General features: G+C 37.4%; 1 protein-coding gene across 1 annotated transcript; it reads left to right on the plus strand.

The window, feature by feature from the left end:
• The first annotated feature begins 3,536 nt into the window (after positions 1-3,536).
• On the plus strand, positions 3,537-21,737 carry LOC128866848 (uncharacterized). The gene is made up of 4 exons (XM_054107861.1): positions 3,537-3,620; positions 4,895-5,373; positions 11,578-12,075; positions 21,217-21,737. Exons 1-4 carry the CDS (start codon positions 3,618-3,620, stop codon positions 21,674-21,676), a joined length of 1,440 nt encoding a protein of 479 aa, XP_053963836.1. The 5' UTR covers positions 3,537-3,617; the 3' UTR covers positions 21,677-21,737.
• The last annotated feature ends 1,464 nt before the right edge of the window (positions 21,738-23,201 follow it).

A 23,201-nucleotide genomic window follows, 5' to 3' on the forward strand; every position in this document is an offset into this window, starting at 1 on the left:
AGATTTGACTTAGCATTCACCAGACCTCGTAGTCCTGGATATCAGCTAAGAGGTCCCTGGCCCCAGCATATTTAATTAGTTATTTACCAGGTTTAAGTGGCGTCGAGGACAAAACGAAGTACCTCCTGTCTTCAAACAAACAGTCGGCGCACTCGCGTATCAGCACCCACGTCACTGTTGACAGTTATAATTTCGAGGTTGTAAACGACTTTCTATACTTAGGAACCAGCATTAACACCGATAACAATGTCAGCCTTGAAATCCAACGCAGAATCTTTCTTACCAACAAGTGCTACTTTGGGCTAAGTAGGCAACTGAGCAGTAAAGTCCTCTCTCGCCGAACAAAACTAACACTCTACAAGACTCGCATCATGCCCGTCCTAACGTATGGCGCAGAAGCTTGGACGATGACAACATCCGATGAAGCGACGCTTGGAGTGTTTGAGAGAAAGATTCTGCGTAAGAATTTTGGACCTTTGCACGTTGGCAATGGCGAATATCGCAGGCGATGGAACGATGAGCTGTATGAGCTTTACGACGACATAGACATAGCGCAGCGAATAAAGATCCAGCGGCTTCGTTGGCTGGGTCATGTCGTCCGAATGGATACAAACGCTTCGGCTTTGAAAGTATTCGATGCGGTACCAGCTGGTGGTAGCAGAGGAAGAGGGCGGCCTCCTCTGCGTTGGAAAGATCAGGTGGAGAAGGACTTGGCTTCACTTGGTGTGTTCAACTGGCGCCGGTTAGCACGAGAAAGAAACGACTGGCGCGCTTTGCTAAACTCGGCCAAAATCGCGTAAGCGGTTATCGCGTCAATTAAGAAAAAGAAGAAAGTGGCGTCGTTGTTCCTATGTGCGATGCGGCTGCCAAACCAACCTTCCAGGTCTATCCGAAAAGTGTACGACCTAACTCCAAGTTACCCCGTCTGTGCTTTTCTGTATCATCGGACTGGTGTAACGTTTGACTGAAGTAACCGCTTTCAACACTCTTTCCTAGCAGTCCCAGAATTCGTTTTTGGTATGGTTTGGTAGTTCGTTCATTCTGGTAATTTTGATTGTTTCCTTGATCACGGGTCCAAAAAAGTGGGAGCGACCACATCAATCTTTCATATCCGAGTAAGACCATCATTAACCTCTTAGCTCAAGTATGAATCGATAGTCTGAATGGTTCGAGGCTTTCTGATTGGAAAATACTAAGTTAGGCTTACCGAAATACCTACTCATGCTACCTCCAACGTCAATCAAAGTGGACCTCAATCAACTCGCCTTCATATTTTCCTTTCGAAAATGTCTTTAACTCACTTGCATGAATTCTGCTGCTTCAAGATTTTCAAATTGGCTTTAGCTACCAAATATTTCAGCAGTTAGACTTAGATTTGATTTAAAGTGCCGTTCGCATGACCGTCCATTCTATGCTATTTGAACGGTCCGTATATATATCCAGGCAAGTATTGTCACTTCAGTGGCATTCCCCAAGAATTCGTGAGGTATTTTATGCTTCTCGAACAACAACAACAGTTACTTCGTCAAGGCCTGATTGCCGTTGATTGCTTTCTGTTGAAGCTCGGTCTGCCTTCTGAGAGGAAAGTTTACTGAGTCATCTTCATGGCTCTTGATATCATGACATTGTAGCGATTTTCCTAAATATGGCGGATCTATAGATGAAGAGGATCAATACCATTAAGTTAGATGTGATCAAGAGCAAAGGCACTACAAAGTCTATCTTTCAAATACCAAACGATCTTTGGTTGCAATCAGTCTTGTTTTGGGATTTGGTGGCCATATAGAAATGGAAGAAAATGGTTTAATTTCAACTGATACTGCATAGCTTTTATTCAAAAGTCTGTCCTTATCTGGCTAAAGCGCACTCTATCTGCAATAAAGTGTACTAGCTCTGTCTGACTTGGAGATGGGCGAAATGAACAAAAGCTGGTAAGTGAGAAAACTGGGTAATCCCACTTGAAAAATGATATCAAGAGACCTTATTAAATTAGCTTTAAGAGCCATCTCTGTGTGAGAGGGATTTCAATAAAAAACTGGGTTTCGCAGGAAGTCCAGCCTGATAAAAAAAGGCAGCAAATGTTCTCCGCTAGGACTTTAGAAGTGTATCTCACGCTTGTCTTCAGTAGAAGACATCCTTCTTGATTGGCACGATAACCGCTTACGCGACTTTGGCTATAGTTCGTTTGTAGGTCTGCATCAGATAAGCAGTTCTCATTCGAGGGTTTGTTTTGGCTTTAATTGGGGAAGGATTTTTACGTGGCGGGTCACAAACTCAGCGCATTATCAGATATCTTGGGTTGATTCGCATTCTCCCATTAGCTCGCTATCCAGAGGGTACGTGGGCGAAGCCCAGAAGTTGTAAGCCGCTTGAACCGTATGCAGAAGAATCGTCCTGGCCACTCTCAGGAATCGGGCATTTTCCCCACTTGCGTGTACTTCTACACACGAAACCATTCTCCCATGTTGAATAAATCGTCAGCGATCTTATTCGTTCTACTTCTTGCCCCATTCGATAAGTTTAAAAAACTTAAAAAAATCAAACGATTTTCTAAGCTAATTAGAGTTCCAGGTTCAAAAAGTGCCTTGAAGTAACGAGCTCAAGAAGCATTTGAAAAAGAAACAGGAAGCAAGAACATAAAATGACCTTCTTAAATGCTAGTACCTCCTCTAACTACCAGAACTGCATTTCTTAAATATGCTTTGCCTCGTTTTCTTCCGCTGTGCAAACATTTCTTGTTCTTTTTCGAAATAGTTCTTTTTTCATAACACAGAACTGATTACCAATCAACTTTTTCCGCAATAAAATATTTAAATTAAAGCAGCTGTCAACTACTTACTTATATTTTCTAATTAAGCGCAGATTTCTCTCTACAGCGGCTATCAACGAACCGGCACCTGTTGGCTTCTGGCTTCTTCAAGGCGATACTGTATCGGAAAGTGTCGCACATTTAACTTTTAGTCATTCATTGAAGCTTTCGATGTGCATGAAAACTATGCAGCAGAAAGCAACAAAAATAGCAGCAACTACTTAAAAATTATTTGCATCCCTAACGCAACTTTTACGTGATTTGTGGATCATCAAACAAGATTACCAAGTTTTTTGCTAATGATTTTTTTATGATTCTCAATTAGGAAAACTAATGTGCGAATGTGCGAATATTGCAGTTTTTCAAGTTGATCTCGTTTTTATGATTTTTGGCTAATTTAATTTTTAATGTGGTTGTTGTTGTGAAGCGTGCTGATTAAAAATATTTTGGACCTGTTGAGGCGAACAGATTTAATGGCACCAAGACAATGCGTTGTTGTTGTTCCTACGCAAAATTTTTTGCACGATCACAAAAAAGCGAATGTTGCAATGAGGAAATCATAAAAGTAGCGCAGATGGAGAGGTAAAAGGGAGATGTAGAGGCAAAAAAAAGGCGAGAAGAGGCTTGAAGTATTTTTTTCAATTAGGGTTTTTGTTACTCTCTTTGGCGAAGATGCTTAGATTGCAGCTAATTATGAAAGCGAGTTTTTGGCAACAAAATCATATAAAAACTGCGGAGCTCTGTTGCTTAGCCAGACACAAGTCGAACAGTTTTCAACAGAACAACTCCGTTGAAAAATCTTAAAAAAATGGTAAATATTTATTTGTGAAAAAAATTTTTATTTAAAAAAGCTCAAGGAAAAGTGCTGAAAAGTTCATTTAAGAGAGTGAAAAAAGTGAAAATTTGTCCGAAGGAAAGAATTTTTGTTCAAAAATGATAATAAAAAAAATAAAAATATCAATGGCATAATTTTTAATAGTGAAGCAAGGAATAAGGAGTGGAGAATATATTTAAATATAATACCTAAATAATATTGTTAAAAAAATTGTTGTTCCATAAAACAAATGTGCGAATACTGCAATAAAACGATTTTTCAATAAAAACAATTTTGTAAACGAATAAAAGAAATAAAAATTTTTACAAATAAAATAAAAATTAATATGAAGGGTAAAATCTACACAAAAGTAAATAAAATAAAAAAAAATTTTTTCGAAGTCGAAATATTTTTTAATCTTTTTTGAAAAAAAAAAATTTAAATGAAGAAAATAAAATAAAAATTCTTAGAATGAAATAAAAGTTAATATGAAGGGTAAAATCTTCACAAACATAAATAAAATAAAACAAAATGTTTTTCGAGGTCGAAATGTTTTTTTAATCTTTTTTGAAAAAAAAAAAAAAAAATTAAATGAAGGAAATAAATTGAAATTGAGTAAAAATTTTATAAACCAAATAAAAAACCAATTTCAATGGCAAATTTTTTATAGGAAAAAAATTAAGAAAAAATATATTTTCATGATAAAATTTTTTGAAAAACTTTTCACATTTTTTTAATAAAATAATTCTAAATGAAATAAATTTTTCTCTAATTTAAAAGAAATTTAAATTTAATGAATAGTTTGAATAAAAACTTGTATAAATTATATAAAAAAAAAAATTTTAATGATAAATTTTTTATAAAAAGAAATTAAGAAAAATCTATTTTCTTGATAAACTTTTTTGAAAATCTCTTCGAATTTTTTAAAAAACTAATTTTTAAATGAAATAAATTTTTCTCAAATATTTGTTTTTAATTAAAGCAAAAACTGGAATGAATAAATTGAATAAAAACTTTTCTAAATCAAATAAAAAAACGATTTAAATGATAAATTGCTTATCGAAATAAATTAAAAAAAAAAAGTTTTCATGACAAAATTTTCCGAAAATCTTTTGACATTTTTTTAATAAAATATTTGTTTTTAAATGAAGTAATTTTTTTTAAATGAATAAATAAATTTTTAATAAACAAAACAAAAAAATTATGAGAAACTAATACTTTTAATACAAAATCAATTAGTTATTAACTAAAACCTTTTCCCGTATTTGCAGAAATTCTTCGCCATCGCCACCTTCGCCGCCATCCTGGCCTGCGCTTGCGCTGATGTCTCTGAGCTGGGCTACGCTTACAGCCAACCTGCTGCTAGCGCTCCCGTGAACTCATACATCCCACCAGCTGCCAATGCCCCCATTCCATCATTCGCCCCTGCCCCAGCACCAGTATACCACCCAGCACCTGCTCCAGTCCACCACCACCACGTTCCTGCTGCCGCTGCTCCAGCTCCAGTCTATGCCCCTGCTCCAGTCTACCACCCTGCGCCATCTGCTCCCGTGTCGTCGTACATCCCACCAGCTGCTACTGCCCCTGAGCCAGTCTTTGCTCCAGCTCCAGCTCCAGTCTATCACCCAGCACCTGCTGCCGCTGCTCCTGCCCCAGTCTATGCTCCAGCTCCAGCTCCAGCTCCAGTCTACCACCCAGAACCTGCTGCCGCTGCTCCAGCTCCAGTCTATGCTCCAGCCCCAGTCTATGCTCCAGAGCCAGTTTATCAACAAGCTGCTTCTGAGACTTACGAACAACCTGCTGAAGATGGTTACCGTTACCGCACTGTCCGTCGTCGTGTGCTCAAACACCGTCGTTTCTAAACGCAGACTTTTGTTGTACTAGAGCTTTAAAGCTTAGCAAACGAAAAGTGGACAATTGAGAGGCTTTCGTGGCGAATTCGTTTTTTTAATTCGTTTGACATTTGCTGTTAACTATATTTTCGAAAATAAATGTTTTTATTAAAAAAAGAATAGCAACCATGTCATATATTTTATCTTTTCGCAAAGGGAATGAAAGGTTTTGAAACCTTAAAATGGAAGAAAAAAATGTTTAACCCCTAACTCTGAGAAGGCAAGAGAAAAAGAACGCTTTAAAGTACGCTCTGCTTTAACAAAGCTTTTTCTTTCACCGGCACAAAACAACTTTTTCGATTCTTTCGGAATCTACTTTTACTAAAATCCAATTTGGACTAGCTGCCTTTAGATCCCTTCTTCCGAAAAATCGACTTAGCAAAATATTTTTCCAAATCCATTTTCTGGAATCGGCTACAGTTCGCGAGGCGAATTCCCTTTTCTGTCTTCTATTGGCTGAATGCCCCATAAAGGTATATTGAGCTCTGGAGAGCCTGTCGGAGTTTTAACTGGAATAGGGTGCTTATTTAATGATGTTTGTTGAATTATTGGCCAGAAATTAGTTCACAATGATAGTCTTGTGAGATGGTGCGTTACGGTTGGGCAAAATCCAAAAATCTGGCTTTTTACGATTAAATACCAAATAAAACTTTTTATCTTACGTCTGACCAATTTTTACACTCTGACAACACCTTTTCATGAATTTTTTTACACATCAGTCCCCGTTGATTTTTTTTTTGACGAGCAGTGCTCCCAATTTTTACATGGCTATACCTAAAAAATTAGTTATTGATTTGTTATAAAGAAACCATTTTCTTTTGCATTTTTCTTTATATCTCTGCAGCCAAACTTGTTATGTAGTTCTGAACTACTTTAGTTCTTGTTGACTTTTGCACTGAAGTAGTTCGTCTTCTGTCTTTTTTTAATGCTGGCAGCCAGTATTTTTAACTTGGTGATGTCTTCCGAAAGGTCAATTGTCAGCCTATAAATCAGCATTAAACCATTTAATTAACTAGTTAGCCTTTGCAACAGCCTCATACCTGTTAATGAAGTGGTTTATGGTAGACAAAAAAAGTCTAGTTCAATTTGTGACAAAAAATCACCAGTTTTGGACTAGTTGAAAAGGTAAAGAAAAATTGATAAATAAACGTTTTTTAAAAGTATTTTAGTTGTATCTAGTTAAAATATTAGATACAATTTTTTGTATCTCTAAATTTGTGCTTTGACTAAATATGATTTAAAAAAAAAAAAAAATATTCTGTAATGAAATTAAAGCAGCTTCAAATAAAAACTTTTACATAACGCTATTTGAAAATATAATTTTAATAAAAACAGTAAATATAATAGTTGAATATTTATTTTGCATATGGGTTTTTAATTGACCATTTTGTAACTAGTACCATTCGGGTCACTCTGAAACCAGTTCATGAATTATAATATCTGTTGAATATCACTTTAGAGGTAAAAAAAAAGGTTCAGAGGTCTCGAAAAAAAACCATAATCTTAAATTTTATAGCATTTTTTTTGTTCACTGGGTACCCAATTACTACAGAACGGATTTGTAATTTATTTCTTTGACATATGGTCTTAACACAGGCTACAAATTGCTCCCTTAGGTGACGCCAGCGCCAATATATTTAGAAAAATCGTCCTATTAGATTTACTTAACCCGAAAAAATATTTTTTCAAAAATAGCACCCGCTAAATGGCTCTGAATTCTTCATGAAATAAATAAATTATTGGCGCGTATACATCTGTTAGGTGCTTGACCGAGCTCTCCCTTTTATTTGTGGTGTGCGTCCTGTTGTTGTTCCACGAATGCAATGAAATAGAGTTCAAAAATAGTTTCATTTATTTATAAACCCAGTTCGTCCCTCATTGCGAATGAAATAAGCACCGATGATGCCGCCAGCGCTCTATGAACTTCGCGCACATATTTATTTTTATTATTTTTTCAAAGTAAATTTTCACTATTTGGAAGTGTTTTTCTGGCGTTAAACGTATCACTTGATGACTTACCAAACCTTAATGAACAAAAATGTCAACACAGTTTGTCATTCGCAGCTGTCAGAGCAAAGTTATCGATATCCTTACTTCTCAAGCAACTATCATACCCTTATGACGTATTCTTCAGAACTAACGGGTTTCGAGATATTCGAGTTTGAAGATCAATTTAAAGAAATATTTATTTTTTGCTTGTATGCCCCTTTTTTAAATATTAGTTCAGGTGCTCAATTTTAATAAGATTTTTTTAATAAAAATCCATAGCTAAAAAGGCATACAGCTTTGAGAATAACATATTTTTTCTTTCAATTTTCCATGAATTTGAGACTACTTTTGAACAATTTTTCTTAAGTAAGTTCTCGTCATTTTAGATATCAAAGTCCATAATTGAACGATTTTTCTTCACAAGTAGAAAAAGCTTGAAATTTCCTCTCAGTTGTACTTGGTTGTAGTTGGGACGTTTCATAATCAGGGTCCAGCATTTGAAATTTGAGCGATAACTTTCTAAAATAACTTCCGTAATGTTTCCTGTAAGAACAAAGACGGCGATCTGGTGACTGACGTACAGAGCAATCTTAAATTATGGAGGGAACACTTCTCGAACCTATTAAACAGTGACAGCTGCGCATGTCACCGAGAAAGTGAAGATCCCGATACCCCAATCGTTGACGACGGAATTGTCGTTCCGCTACCCGATCATGACGAGGTGAGAATAGCGATAACGCGGCTAAAGAACAACAAAGCCGCGGGCGCCGACGGACTGCCGGGTGAGCTATTCAAACATGGCGGCGAGGAGCTGGTAAGGTGCATGCATCAGCTCCTATGCAAAATATGGTCGGATGAAAGCATGCCTGCCGATTGGAATTTAAGTGTGCTCTGGCCAATCCATAAGAAGGGCGATCCTGCAATTTGTGCCAATTACCGCGGGATTAGTCTTCTAAATATCGCCTATAAGGTTCTAGCGAGCGTATTGTGTGAAAGTCTGAAGCCCACCGTCAACCTACTGATTGGACCTTATCAGTGTGGCTTCAGACCTGGAAAGTCTACCATCGACCAAATATTCTCAATACGCCAAATCTTGGAAAAGACCCATGAAAGGAGAATCGACACACACCATCTTTTCGTCGACTTCAAAGCTGCATTCGACAGTACGGAAAGGAGTTACCTGTATGCCGCGATGTCTGAATTTGGTATCCCCGCAAAACTAATACGCCTATGTAAGATGACGTTGCTCAACACCAACAGCGCCGTCAGAATTGGAAAGGACCTCTCCGAGCCGTTTGATACCAAACGAGGTTTCAGACAGGGTGACTCGCTGTCGTGTGACTTCTTTAACCTGATGTTGGAGAGCATCGTACGAGCCGCAGAACTTAATCGCTCAGGCACAATATTTTATAAGAGCGTACAATTGTTGGCGTATGCCGATGATATTGACATCATCGGCCTTAACAACCGCGCTGTGAGTTCTGCCTTCTCCAAACTGGATAAAGAGGCAAAGCGAATGGGTTTGGTGGTGAACGAGGACAAAACGAAGTACCTCCTGTCTTCAAACAAACAGTCGGCGCACTCGCGTATCGGCACCCACGACACTGTAGACAGTTATAATTTCGAGGTTGTAAAAGACTTCGTTTATTTAGGAACCAGCATTAACACCGATAACAATGCCAGTCTTGAAATCCAACACAGAATCTCTCTTGCCAACAAGTGCTACTTTGGACTAAGTAGGTAACTGAGCAGTAAAGTCCTCTCTCGCCGAACAAAACTAACACTCTACAAGACTCGCATCATGCCCGTCCTAACGTATGGCGTAGAAGCGTGCGATGATGACAACATCCGATGAAGCGACGCTTGGAGTGTTCAAGAGAAAGATTCTGCGTAAGATGTTTGGACCTTTGCACGTTGGCAACGGCGAGTATCGCAGGCGATGGAACGATGAGCTGTATGAGCTTTACGACGACATAGACATAGCGCAGCGAATAAAGATCCAGCGGCTACATTGGCTGGGTCATGTCGTCCGAATGGATACAAACGCTCCGGCTTTGCAGTACTAGCTGGTGATAGCAGAGGAAGAGAAAGGCCTCCTTTGCGTTGGAAAGATCAGGTGGAGAAGGACTTGACTTCACTTAGTGAGTCCAACTGGCGCCGGTTAGCACGAGAAAGAAACGACTGGCGCGCTTTGTTAAACTCGGCCAAAATCGCGTAAGCGGGTATCGCGCCAATTAGCAAGAAGAATGTTTCAGAAGTTTAGTATATGGTTAGAGACCATTCAAGAAACATGAAATGTAAATTACACTGGTGAGATAAGAGCCGGAATAGGATTTACGAAACTGTACTAAATAGTAAATTGGGTTCACAAAAAAGCTACTGTACGATGGTGGTTTGAAAAAACCGCTTAAAGTCAAAGAGATGGCACTACTGGCCTGTATCGAGCTCAGGCTTAGTTAATAACATTTCTTGGAAGAACACACCAAGTTTAGCCAGAGCGGCCTATTTCCTTGTGTTTGGCATTAGTTTGAATCGAGGAAGGCGAGTGATTTTCTTTTTCCATTACGACAACGCACCAGTTCACGCCTCTGCAGTTGCGGAGACAGGGTTCCAACTTGTTTTACATCCTCACTATTCTCCAGACTTGGCTCGCCGGATCCCTCGGACTACTATTAGGAATAACTTGAAGAAAAGGTTGGTGGGGAAAATATTTTATCCAAAGGAGTAGGTGCTTGCAGAAACGAGTGGCTATTTTTCAGACCTGGACAAATCCTATCATCCGGAAGCGATCAACAAACTAGTACTGCCTTGGACGAAGTGTACAAGCCTCGTAAAGCCAGTCGTGGAAGTCATTTGAGTGACTTTCCAATATTAGATTAGATTTGTGGGGGTTGGACAAATCCAAGCACCCAGTCAGGAGACCATTGTCTTACGACTTTTTAAGAAAGAAAATTCATTCAAAAACATTCATGCGCTACAGCAGAAATAAATTTGAAGTGCTAAATGGATCACCCTGTATAACGTAAGCATTGTTTTTTGCTTCGTAATTTATTTTTGTTAAGTTCTTGCTTCTGCAATTCGTAAACGAAATTAACTGTTTCCATATAAAGCCACGCAGCATCAGCCGATTTCATATAAGGAAATAAATTTATGGGCGCAGGTGTGAAGCAAATACGATAATCTTTGCGCGATCTTCACCAAAGGTATGTATTAATAGATGCGTTTTCGTATCACAGTGAGTATCGCAAAAATATTTTTTATTATCCAATTCTGTCAAAACACGAGCTTTAACAAAAGTCACCTAACATCAGACGGCTTAGGTCAGTTACCTTGCCACTGAAGAGCGCTAATTTTTAGCAAACATTTAATGATTCGCATTATTCAATGCAATGATTCGTATACTGACAAACATACACACACACACTCATGCATATGTCTTTTAGATTTTAATTCGATTTGTCTCAAATATCATCCAATAGTAAACATTTTGCGGCTCAAGTGCCTTGGGCTGTCCTCGTTCATCTTAATTAGAGATTTTGAAGCTTTAAACAAAAAGTGTGTTTGAAATCTACTTTCGGTTTCTCTTCTTACGCATTTTGTGGCGCTTTTTGGTAGTTAAGCAATTTTTTGTTGTTATACAAAATGTTTGATTGCAATAACGAAGCGGATTGCGCTGGAAAATGATATAAAAACTGCAAGACGACACCGATTAAACAGACACAAGTCGAACAGATTGCAATAGAGCAAGTAATCAAAGCAAACAAAGCTGGAAAAAATGGTAAGTATTTTGCTCGGAACAAACAAATTTCTTCTTCTTCTTCTTAATTGGCGCTATAATTTCCGCAAAAGGATAAACGAACGGAAAATCAAAATTTACTGAAAAGGAAACTAACGAAATTTCTATTTTTTCACTCTACTTTGCAGAAATTCTTCGCAATTGCCACGTTTGTCGCCGTCTTGGGCTGCGCCAGCGCTGACGTCTCTGAGCTGGGCTACAGCTATCAACAACCTGCTGCTAGTGTACCCACGCATTCCTATATTCCGCCAGCAGCTAATGCACCTGAACCGGCCTACGCGCCTGCTCCAGCACCAGTCTACCACCCCGCACCAGCTGCTCCAGCACCAGTCTACCAACCAGCTCCTGCGCGATCTGCGCCTGCATCTTCCTACATTCCACCAGCACCAGCTGCTGCCGCTCCGGAACCAGTTTATGCTCCTGCTCCGGCACCAGCACCAGCAGTCCCTGCGCCAGTCTACCAGCCAGCGCCTGCACCATCAGCTCCCGTCTCATCTTACATTCCACCTGCACCTGCTGCTGCGGCTCCTGAACCAGTCTACGCTCCTGCTCCTGCACCCGTCTATCAACCAGCTTCTGCTGCTCCAGCACCCGTCTATCAATCAGCTCCTGCTGCTCCAGCAGCCGTATATCACCCGGCTCCTGCCCCATCTGCTCCCGTCTCTTCTTACATTCCACCTGCCCCACAACCCGCTGCATCAGAGACCTATGAGCAACCCGCTGAAGATGGCTACAGATACCGCACTGTCCGTCGTCGTGTCTACAAACAGCGTCGTTTCTAAGCTGCAGGCATTGAAAACTACTTGAGAGGCTTTCATGCCGAATCTCGCTTTGTTAATTTGTTCGATTTGAGTTGTTTATTTTTACTATAATTACTTTTCCTTCTGTTGTTTACCAAAATAAATTCTAAAAAATAAAATCTAAAAAAGTAGTCTTTATAATTTCCAAAGAAGATTGAGCAGTGCGAGTGACGCACTAAAACGGCAGGGCAGGTAGCTAGAGATATGGGATATTGGACGGTCAGCGCGTGAGGAGCGCGATCGCAACCCGAATGAGTTTTTGTACCGTTTTCTAACTGTGTATGAAATAGATGGACATCACAACCCATTAGAGGACCAGGGCTCACTAGAGACCAAGGCTTTAGTTCAAACAGTGGAATACTCGTAGTGACTCGTGACCGAAGGACACCAAGGGACTCTATCGACCAATAAGGTCATGCAGACAACTTTTTGGTGTGCCCGCGGTCCCTTTTACATCGATTTTCTTCAAAAGGAGTCGATGGCGATGTGTCGAGCAGGGTTAGGGTCGAATGAAGACGTTACCGATGAAGCAAATGTGAGGTTTGAGCGCATCACTATCATAACGGTCGATTAAATTTGAGGGAATTAAAAAGTGTAAGAAATTTTTAATGGTTTTGACGAGCTAAAAGGGGACAATGCTGAAAAGTAAAGCGTTTTTGAGACTAGTTTTGAGTAGGATACTCCTTTCTAGAAATTTGTTTTGATTTGTGAACTTTAAGCCAGCTTTGTGGTCGGCCGTGCTAGTTCCCATGTCTAAACGTACTTCCCCGTTATTTAAATTGAATAAAATTTATTAACAGGGAGAAATTAAAATTTTATTTAGCAAAAAAAAAAAAATAATTAAAATTTAAAATTAAAATTTTATTTTTAATTTGGTTTTTTGTTTTTAATAAATTTTATTTTTATTTATTTTATTTTATTGTTATTTCCTATTCGTATCATTCCCCGTTACTTCAATTGCATCAGATTCATTAACAGAGACAAATTGAAATTACGTTTTTAATTTCATTTTTTTATAAATTTAATTTTTATTTATTTTATTATTATTTCATATTATTATATTGTAATATTTTAATCTTTGTATATATATATATATACATTTGTTGCTATTGCAGTTTTTAGTTGTAATATTTATTTAAATTTTAATTATTTAATTTCTAAATTGTATTTTTATCTCCTTTTTGGAATCTTTTTATACCTTGAAGTTTGTCTTTTAGGATTTTAAAATTTTTATTTCTATTTACATTTTTGGAGTAAAACTTCTAAGGCGTCGATGGACGAGCGAGAATAGAGAGTAAAAATTCAAGGTCATGCAACGTTTTGGGCATTTTCGTTCCGCGAGAGAGAAAAAAGATATAACGTGGAGAAAAAGGGGAGAGAGAGACCTATACCTTATATATATCTTAGATACACTTTAGGCTATTTTTCCTGAGTTTTTCCTTGTAAGTATAGAATAGATAAAGTTTGTGTGGAATACAAAAGATTTTCTGGAAAGAACGAGTCCTCAAGTCGTCCGGTAACATCTGCCGTTCATTGTGCGATTCGCTCCACTCGGCCGGCTTAGACGTCACGTCACGAAACAGCGGGTATCTCCAGATACAGCGAGTATCTTCAAAAATAATTCGCATTTTGAAAAATCCGTTGAAGGGCATATTTTTGAAGTTCTAAACTTTGAAAATATGCAAAAAAATAGATTTTTTCAAATTTCTAGACCAGAATACCCCCTAAATACTTCTTATTTAAATGTTTATTTCTTATAAAATTTCTTTTTTTTCAATTTAAGTTTTAAACAATATTTTTTTATTTCATTTAAAATTTAAAGTTTCAAGTTGAGTTTTTTTTCATTTCAATATTAAATTCATTTTAATCTGACTTCCTTCTTTCTGCGGATTTTTTGGTTTAAAATTCTAATTTTTGATTTTGGTTTTTCTATTTGAAAACTTTTGTTAAATTTTTTTTTAATTCCCATTTCATATAGTAATTTTTTAATTCCAACTTTTTTCTAGTTGTACTGTAAAATTACACTCCTTTTCTTAATTTATATATGGGCATTTCTCCAATTTCGAATGCGACATTCGTACGCATTCAAAGTGAAAAAAAACATATATATTACCAAAACATTATTTTATTTTGACAAATAGCACTTGATTAGCACTATGATTGGTGCTAAGGTTGATTTTGGGAAATTGTTCGTTTTCAAGATAATTACAAAAAACCAAGCCATTCGCACGCGACAAAAACAGAAGTCGCTTTCAAAGCAAAAAAATCAAACACTTTTTTCAGCGAAACCTGAAGAAATATATTAATGCGACTAAGTTTTAAATGTTATGCATTGATGTATCTTAATAATGCTTTTTATTTTATTCAAAAATATTAAGTAGTTTATTTTTTATTTAACTTTAATCACTGTCGCACGCGACACGCGACATTTTGTTTCATCATACTTTTTATGTTTTTTTTTTTTACTTTTTATGTAATTAGACACGCAAAAGATGATTATAAATGATTTTTAATATATTCAATATATTTATTTTCACAACCAAAATTATAAACTTAACAAAATATCTTCAATAAAGAAAAACAAAAATAAGTATATTAATCTTATATACTATGTAAAAACAAAGAACGGAAACTAACTTAACTGAGAATAGTATTACTAATGTCAAATAAAGTTCTTTTAATGGAATATGCAGTCCTAGCTGCTTATAACTGTTGGCCATTGCAACAAAACGAATGCAACTGGGATATACCTGGAATAGTTTTCATTTCCTTCCATTTTTCGTCCAACTTATAATGAAGAGGCAAATTTTCAATTTGAGCAGATGGCATAAAATACATTTTAATTCCATTTGTGTTGTTTTGTGCACATTGATAAAACGATAGTGCATCTGGTAAAACAACGTTTTTAGATTTTGTTATTTGCCACACTTTTCTTTTAATGACGGCTCCAACTCCATCAACGGCTCCCTTTCCGTGAGAACAGGCATTACTGGTCATTAACATAAAGCGCTTAGCTACTAATTTGCCTTCAATTATAATGGCGTCTTTCTTTCCCGAAGCTTGCACACTAATATTATCATTCTGATAAAAAGCATTGATGGCATTAATTTGGCTTTCTGGTACGGTTCTGTTGGATTGGTTAACGTTTTTCTTTTCTTCAAACTGCTTATATTTTTTTACCAGGACTTCAAGAACTTTTAGCCTTTTGTGCATGTCTTTTGGCATCGCTTTTTCCACTTTTTTAACAGCTTTCGCCAAGGTTTGTCTACATTCGTAAGATGCGTTTTGGCTTTGACGTGCATATGACATTCCATTTTCTAAGAGTTTTTGGCACCTCTCTCGTTGTCGTATGCGATTATATTTCCGTTTTTCTTGAATTATATCTTCTTTGCCTTCAGTCAGTGCTCTCCACGTCTGTCTAGCTTTCTTCCTTGTTTCTTAATTTATAGTTTTGTAATTTTGTTTCATCATCCTTTAACCTTTCTCTCCACCGTTTACAGTTCGCCTTATTTTTTTCGCCGCCGTTTTTACTCATCTACATTCAAAAATTTTATATTTTGTATTTACATATACTAATAAAGATATTTTCGAACGAAAATTTATTTTGAATCTGTACATTTTACACTTACGATGTCGCACGCTACAAGCTTTAAATAAGTAAAAAGAGCAAAGCGCTGATTATTTTCCAGCAAAGTTTTCTTTATTTAATTAGCAATAAAAATATCTATTTGCTACTAATATTTGATGCAAATTGTACAAATACCTTCGACTCACTGATAACAAATGTACTTTTTCAATGTCGCACGCGACATCGAGTTATACGGTAAATCAAAGAAAAAATTTACCGTAATTGGCAATCCCATCGTTCCTTTTACATTTTTCTTACATTCTTTACATATAAACCGAGATTTAAAAACGCAAATATCACGGCATAATATATCTCATCAAGATCATTAATCAAAACAAAACATGCAACAGAAATGTTTAAAACGGAACTTTTGCACTGGTTCGACTTTGCATTCGAATATTTCAAAATGTGGTATGTACAAATGTAAAATTTTTTACATTAGTTACATTTGATAGATTCCCTATAAAAATATTTTAAAACAACATAATTTTATAGACTTTGAATTTTTTGGCTTCGGCTGACATTTCTCTGGAAATGCCCATATATTTTTTTCAATTCAACTAATTTCAATTTTTTTTAATTCATATTATTTGCCGTGCTTCCGTATTATACCGGTAAACGGTCGTAGGCCTGATGGTCAAAGCGTTCTAATTTCTGCCATTTTAGTTTTTCAATTGCCCAAAGCTTCCCATGCAATTAACATAAGTACAATTTACCAACAAACATACATACACACATGCACCTACACACGCCTCTAATAAGCAATACAACAATAGTACGAACGCAACATGAAACATGATAGACCTGCTGAAGCAAACAAAAAAAAAACAAAACACAAACAACGAAGAGTGAATACAACCAACAACAACATACTCGTATGTTTCAAACCCATCTGCTAACTGCCGAAGCTGCTGCCGGCACTGCGGATACAGTACCGAACACGACACCACAACATAACACTAAATTAGTTTCGGACCCATAAAATCGACGGCGGACTCCTAATTTATCGCCTCATTAAGTGCGAGCAGCTTCCAATTGTTTCACGCGTTCGGCAACGACGACGACGACGACGACGACGACGACTCAGCTACAGCCACCAGCCAACCACCAACAACGAACAACCAGAGTACCGGAGCAATTTACGCCAACTAATGCACGAATGCGTTGGACTAGCGGTGCGTGAGAGGCACTGTTGTGAGGAGAGGGTAGGGGAATTGTCATGGCGTGTATGTAGTAATCGCTTGTTGCTGTAGCCGAGTGTCGACTGCCGTTGGTCGTTGCGTTGATTGCTTTCGATTTGCATAAACTCTAAATCGGTTTTAAATTTATTTGTCCAAAACTCACACGTCCCACCAACATCTCCACCAGCAGCACCGCGCCGTCTGTGCGTGCGCTTTTTTTGTTTTAATTTGTTTTTGCATTTTAAATTCAAATTTTGTTTATTTTTCGCGGTTTTGTACTTCTCCGCTTTAAATTATGTACATTTGCAGCTTGGATTGGCCTCAAGTTAGTAGCCTCCTCTCGTTGCCTTTGGTCATAGATGCCTTTTTAAATAAAATTGATTAGATGTGTGATTTACAGTCACGAGAAGACACCCTCTCGAGCTTATTGAAATTTTGCACTTGATGACAGTTTAATTTAATTTTGAAAATTTTGGTAATATACGTAAGACTTGCCGCCCTCTGATTTATTGAAGAGCGATGAATTTCCTATGATGAGAGGGCTGATAAAATAATAAATAATTTGGCTAATTGTGGTTTGATTTATGATTTTTTTGAATTAGGCTTAAAACTTTTATTTAAATAGAATTTGAACACTTTTCGATTTTAAATTTTAATACTATTTGAGTTTTTGGCTGAGCTCAGGGCTTAGATTTCAAAATAAGTTTGCGCTTGAGCTAACTTTTCGTTTGAGTTTCAGTTAGAATGAATTTTAAATTTGAACTATGTTTGAGTTCGAGTTTGCGTCCGAGTCTGAATCTCAGTTATTGCATTTCTGTTTTCTAATTTTGAATTTCTTGTAGAGATTTGGTTTTGGTCCCAATTCGTGGCCGAATTGGCTTCCACGTGTAAATTTCAGCTTTCAACTTTGACATTTGTTTTTATCTGTTGAAGGTTACGAAGCTGCATAATTTTTATTTGTAGTGATTTCTATAGTTTCTCCTACTGCTTGCATTTAATTTTTTATTAACTCTCAGCTACCTTTTCACGTTCTTTTTCCCAATATGAAACCTTCGCTTGGTGTTGCTCGTGACTTCTTCACTTTGATATTCAATTTTCAGTTTGCAATGGTCATTAATCAATTGCTGTTTCCCCTTCCTCGTCTTAAAAATTTGCTGCATGCTTTGTGTTTGTTTTTTAATTTTATTTATTATCTCCACAGTATTCGCAGCTGTGCTTAAAACAAAAGCAGCTTCCAGTATTTTAGTGTTGAAAACTTTAATTACTGATTATATCATTGAAGACCTTCAAGAGTTAACTGGAGGCGGTTTCAAGAACTCTAAAGGGGTACCAGGCTGGAGGCTGTGCTAGGTTAGGGCGTTTAGACGGGATGCTCTTTAACGTTGTCTAGAAAAGATTTTTTCAGACTTATTCTTAAGGCATATTGTAGAGAATCCGAGCGGAACTCCAATATAGATCTTGCCTATATTGTTAATTTCTGCGAAGTGCGTGACATTCGCACAGGGAGGGGTTAACGGAGTCTATGTTTGCTTCATCTTCTACAGAAATCCTGGCCTGGCGGCCATATAAACGATAGCCCAGCGGCCGTGAGTAGTGGTATATTCTCTTTCGACAACTTCTGGAACTTTTGTATTCTTTTTCATTGAGTATTGGCCAAAGCCAGCGTAGTATTTCAAAAGTAATGCAGAAGAAGGTGCTGAAATGATACCACCTCGTCCTCCCGACAGCTTCTGCAGAAAGGACTTGAAGCAATGCAAAGCCTCACCGCATGGACCCCTAACGGACAATGTCTGGATACCTACCGAATTTGAGAGCTGCGGCTTTGTTAGCCTTAGAAGTTACCACGAGCCTCCCCGATCTACACGTGGCTAGAACGATCTCGCGATTTTGCACATTTGCGCCTTAGCTTAGCACTCGCGGCGTTGACCCGAATACTCTCGTTTTGCGATGAAATCTTCTCTATGGTCTCCCATCTGGCCAGTTCATTGGCAAAAGCTCTCTATGCCACTGTGACCGGGAAACCAAATGAGCCTAATATCGCAGTATTCCGATGTAATCGGGAGAGAAGTCAGGCATTCCAAGACTAACAACGAACCCAAGGCGCTAATTGTAGTTTGGCTATCGGTGTAGATATTTTCATCCTTTACAGTAATTACAGAAGCAAGCACTCAATCCACTGCTTCCTTAATTGCAGCTACTTCCGCTTGGAAGATACTGCAGTGGTCCGAAAGGCTAAATTTTAGCTTGATGGCTAGCTCCTCGCAGAATACTCCACCACCAACTTTTCCGTTCAAATTCGAGCCATCCGTAAACATGTTTGCTATGCTCTGCCATTTATCCGGCAGTTTGCAAGCTTGTCTCAATTAGAGCTGAACCCGCCAAATGTCACTGCTTGAATGGTCTGCAAATATTGGAACCTCGTCATCTCTTCCCTCGATATCAGATCCCTAGTCACTTTTATCAATGAAGGGAGTGTTAAAGTTTTTGTCTACAAGCAACCTTCCTGCTCTGAAAATTAAACCTCCTAGGTTCCACTTATATTCTGATTAAGATATATGTAGATGTGACATTTGTCGGCCATTCGTATCTTAGTGGACGTTCTAGTACTGAAAGCACTCTTGGTTGCTGGTTATTTCAAATAGATGCATGGATTTAGGTAGAATTCGTAGTATTTAAGACAGGGAAAGCATCACCAGAGCCGTGGAACGCACTGCTCTTCTTAGTGTAAACAAGTCGTAAATTTTGAAAAAATATTGCGGTCGAAACTCTGGTCAGATGACATCCATTATCACTAATTCTTCCGGTGGAAATTATTCTGAGAATGAAGAGATGCAAAGATATTGAAATCCAACGTCGAATCTCTTGGACTAAGCAGGCAATTGTGTAGTAATTTCCTCTCTCGACGAACAGAACTAACACTGTATAATGCTCTCATCATGCCCGTCCTACAGCGCAGAAGCTTGAACAATGACAACATCCAATGAGGCGTCCCTTGGAGAATTAGGGATTTTGCGGAGGATTTTTGGACCTTTGTATGTTGGTGACGGCGAGTATCGAAGGCGATGGAACGATAGGCGAATAAAAATCCAGCGGCTACGTTGGCTGGATCACGTCCGGCTCTGAAAGTATTCGTTGCAGTGTCAGCTAGTGGTAGCAGAGGAAGGGGAAGGCCTCCTCTACCTTGGAAAGATCAGGAGAAGGACTTGGCTTCACTTGGTGTGTCCAACTGGCGCCGGTTTCCATGAGAACGTAACGACTGACGCGCTCTGTTAAACTCGGCCAAAATCGCGTAGGCGGTTATCGCGTCAATCAAGGAGAAGAAGAAAGAGATGGAATCATGTCAACGTTTTCGTCGTACCTCTCCAGATTTCAGAGGAGTTACTTCCTTGATTTGTCTGTAAATATTTCTACTGTGGAAATCCTGAATTAACTTCAGCTAAATCACAGAACAAATAAGAGTTTACATTTCGAAGAAATTCAGTCAGCTCGTCTTCAAGTACAAGTTCAGAAAGGTGCTAAGTAGAGGCGACAACGAAGGTTCGATATCTCCAAAAGCATTGGGTTGGCACTTCGAAGGTCTGAAGAGCAGCTGGGTTTTTGAGTCTGGTTGGTAGACAAGGGCAGGGAACGATGGACTGCTGGACAGCTGGAGTATGACACTGAGTATGCAGTCGCTGGTGTAGGTGGAATGCTGTAAAGAAAAAAATATAATATTTATTTAATACAAACTTGCATATGTGTGCGTGTGCTTTGGTTGTTTAATTGGCGTAGATGATATGCTTATTGCTGATCCGTTTCCATTTCATACGTACACAAATATTTTCATTGCAAAATTCTCATCTCAAACCTGTTGCTACTAAAAACTACCTGATTGCAAGCAGATTTTACTGTTAGTGCATTGAACTGCCATTACTCATCTGCTCACTTCCACCTTAGCAAACGAAAATTTTAAGCTTAGTTTATTTGATCTTTTTTATTTTTTTGTTTTATTTTTTGTTTTATTTCTTTTTCATTAATAATTATAATTATTTGAGTTAATTGAGTATTTTGCATTGTTTGGCGAAATCATATATAAAGCGCAGTGTTTGAGGCATTAAACAAACACAAACCGAGTGGCCTGCAGTAGCACAACTACAAAACTAGAAATAAAAACTAATTGAAAATGGTAAATATGAAATTAAAATAATAAAAATGGCTTACTTTTAACAAACAGGATAAACGGATACAAAGTAAAAATAAAATTCTCCTTTTCTATAGAAACTCTTTGCCGCTGCCACTGTCGCCGCCATTTTGGCCTTCGCCTGCGCTGATGTGTCAGAGTTGGGTTATGCCTATAACCAGCCAGCCGCTAGCGCACCTTCAAGTTCCTACATTCCACCAGCTGCCAATGTTCCTCAACCTGCCTATGCACCAGCTCCTGCGCCAGCCTATCACCCGGCTCCTGCTCCAGTCTATCACCCAGCTCCTGCCCCATCTGCCCCAGTATCATCTTATATTCCACCTGCACCCGCTGCCGCCGCTCCTGAACCAGTCTATGCTCCTGCTCCAGCTCCAGTCTATCAACCAGCTCCTGCTGCTCCAGCACCCGTTTATCATCCAGCTCCAGCACCCGTATATCACCCGGCTCCTGCCCCATCTGCTCCCGTCTCTTCTTACATCCCACCTGCCCCACAGCCCGCTGCTTCTGAGGTCTACGAGCAACCCGCTCAAGATGGTTACAGATACCGCACTGTTCACCGCCGCGTCCACAAACAGCGTCGCTTCTAAGTTTGAAAGTGTTTTGAAATGAACAACAACAACTATGCCCTGACTATGATTCCTCATGAGATTATGCCAAAATAAATTGAGTTTTTTATCGAAAAAATGTGATTCTGAATTTTTTGGACTCATTGAAAATTATCTACTCAACCATGTATTGAGAAATGTTTCTTTAACCCTTTAACGATCATGCAAAGCATTAGGCAAATTATTAAATAGTTAGTAAGTTTTGTAGAAGTACTGAATTAAAATCTGTGTTTAAAGTGGACAAAAAAAGGCGAATTAAACGTGGCGACCTTTTTTTTCAAAATTCTTTGCTGATTACGAGTAGAAGTTCTGGTTTTGAAAGCTTAAAAAGGCGGCGAAAAAATGTACAACATTTTCGCGAATGCTTCAGAATATTTTTACTCTGTTGTTGTTGGGCATTACAAATGTTTAAATATTGTCCCCATTTTCTACCTTTCAGCGCTAACCGTTTTCAAAAATCTCGTTTTAAGAGGTTTGAGGTTTTAAAGCTTCGGTGCATGCAAATTCAATGGTTTGAGTGACTTACAAATTAATTCGCAATTCCACTGCCTCGTAATAGTCCTTTCGTAGCCTCGAAGAACTCATATTTTTGAAGCAGTCCCTTTTGGACGTACTTGAGGAGCAGCGCAGGTATGCTCGCGCCACTCTCAGTTCAACAAATTTGTAGTTCTCTACTACTGGCGTCCCACGGATGCATGAGGAAGGGCACGTTTTTAGGGCATAACTTGGAAAATACTTTAAATTTATTTATAAAGGTTTATACTGACATATTCTTAAGAACTTGCACTAACATTTTGCACTACAAATTTTTAATTTTCTACAAACAATTTTTTTTAAATTTTTTATAAAAAATTTTGTAAACAAAAATTTGCTTTTGAAATTTTTCAGAAAAAAAATTTTGCACAAATAATTTTCCATAAAATTTTGCACAAAAAATTTTTTTTTGAACTTTTTATGAAAAAGTTTGTAAACAAAAGTTATTTTTTTTGATTTTTTATAAAAAATTTTGTAAGCAAAAATTTGGTTTTGAAAAGTTTTGCACAAAAAATTTCCCATAAAAAATTTTGCACAAAAATTTTTTTTTTTAATTTTTTATAAAAAAAGTTTGTAAACAAAAATTATTTTTTGAGGCATTAAACAAACACAAGCCCAGTGGCCTGCAGTAGCACAACTACAAAACAAGAAATAAAAACTAATTGAAAATGGTAAATATGAAATTATAATAAATAAAAATAAATTTTTTTTTTTTAAATTTTCCATAAAAAAGTTTTGCTCAAAAAAATTTTTTTTAGATTTTCTATAAAAAGTTTTTGCCCAAAAAAAAATTTTTTTTAAATTTTCCATAAAAAAGTTTTGCACAACAAAATTTTTTTTTTAATTTTCTATAAAAAGTTTTTGCCCAAAAAAATTTTTTTTTAAATTTTTCATAAAAAATTGTTGTTGCAAGACACATCTTACTTTTATCTTTTTAAATATGAATGGGTGCCATATGAACAATGAACAGATA

Source organism: Anastrepha ludens, chromosome 6 (genome assembly GCF_028408465.1).
Source record: "Anastrepha ludens isolate Willacy chromosome 6, idAnaLude1.1, whole genome shotgun sequence".
Classification (NCBI taxonomy): domain Eukaryota; kingdom Metazoa; phylum Arthropoda; class Insecta; order Diptera; family Tephritidae; genus Anastrepha; species Anastrepha ludens.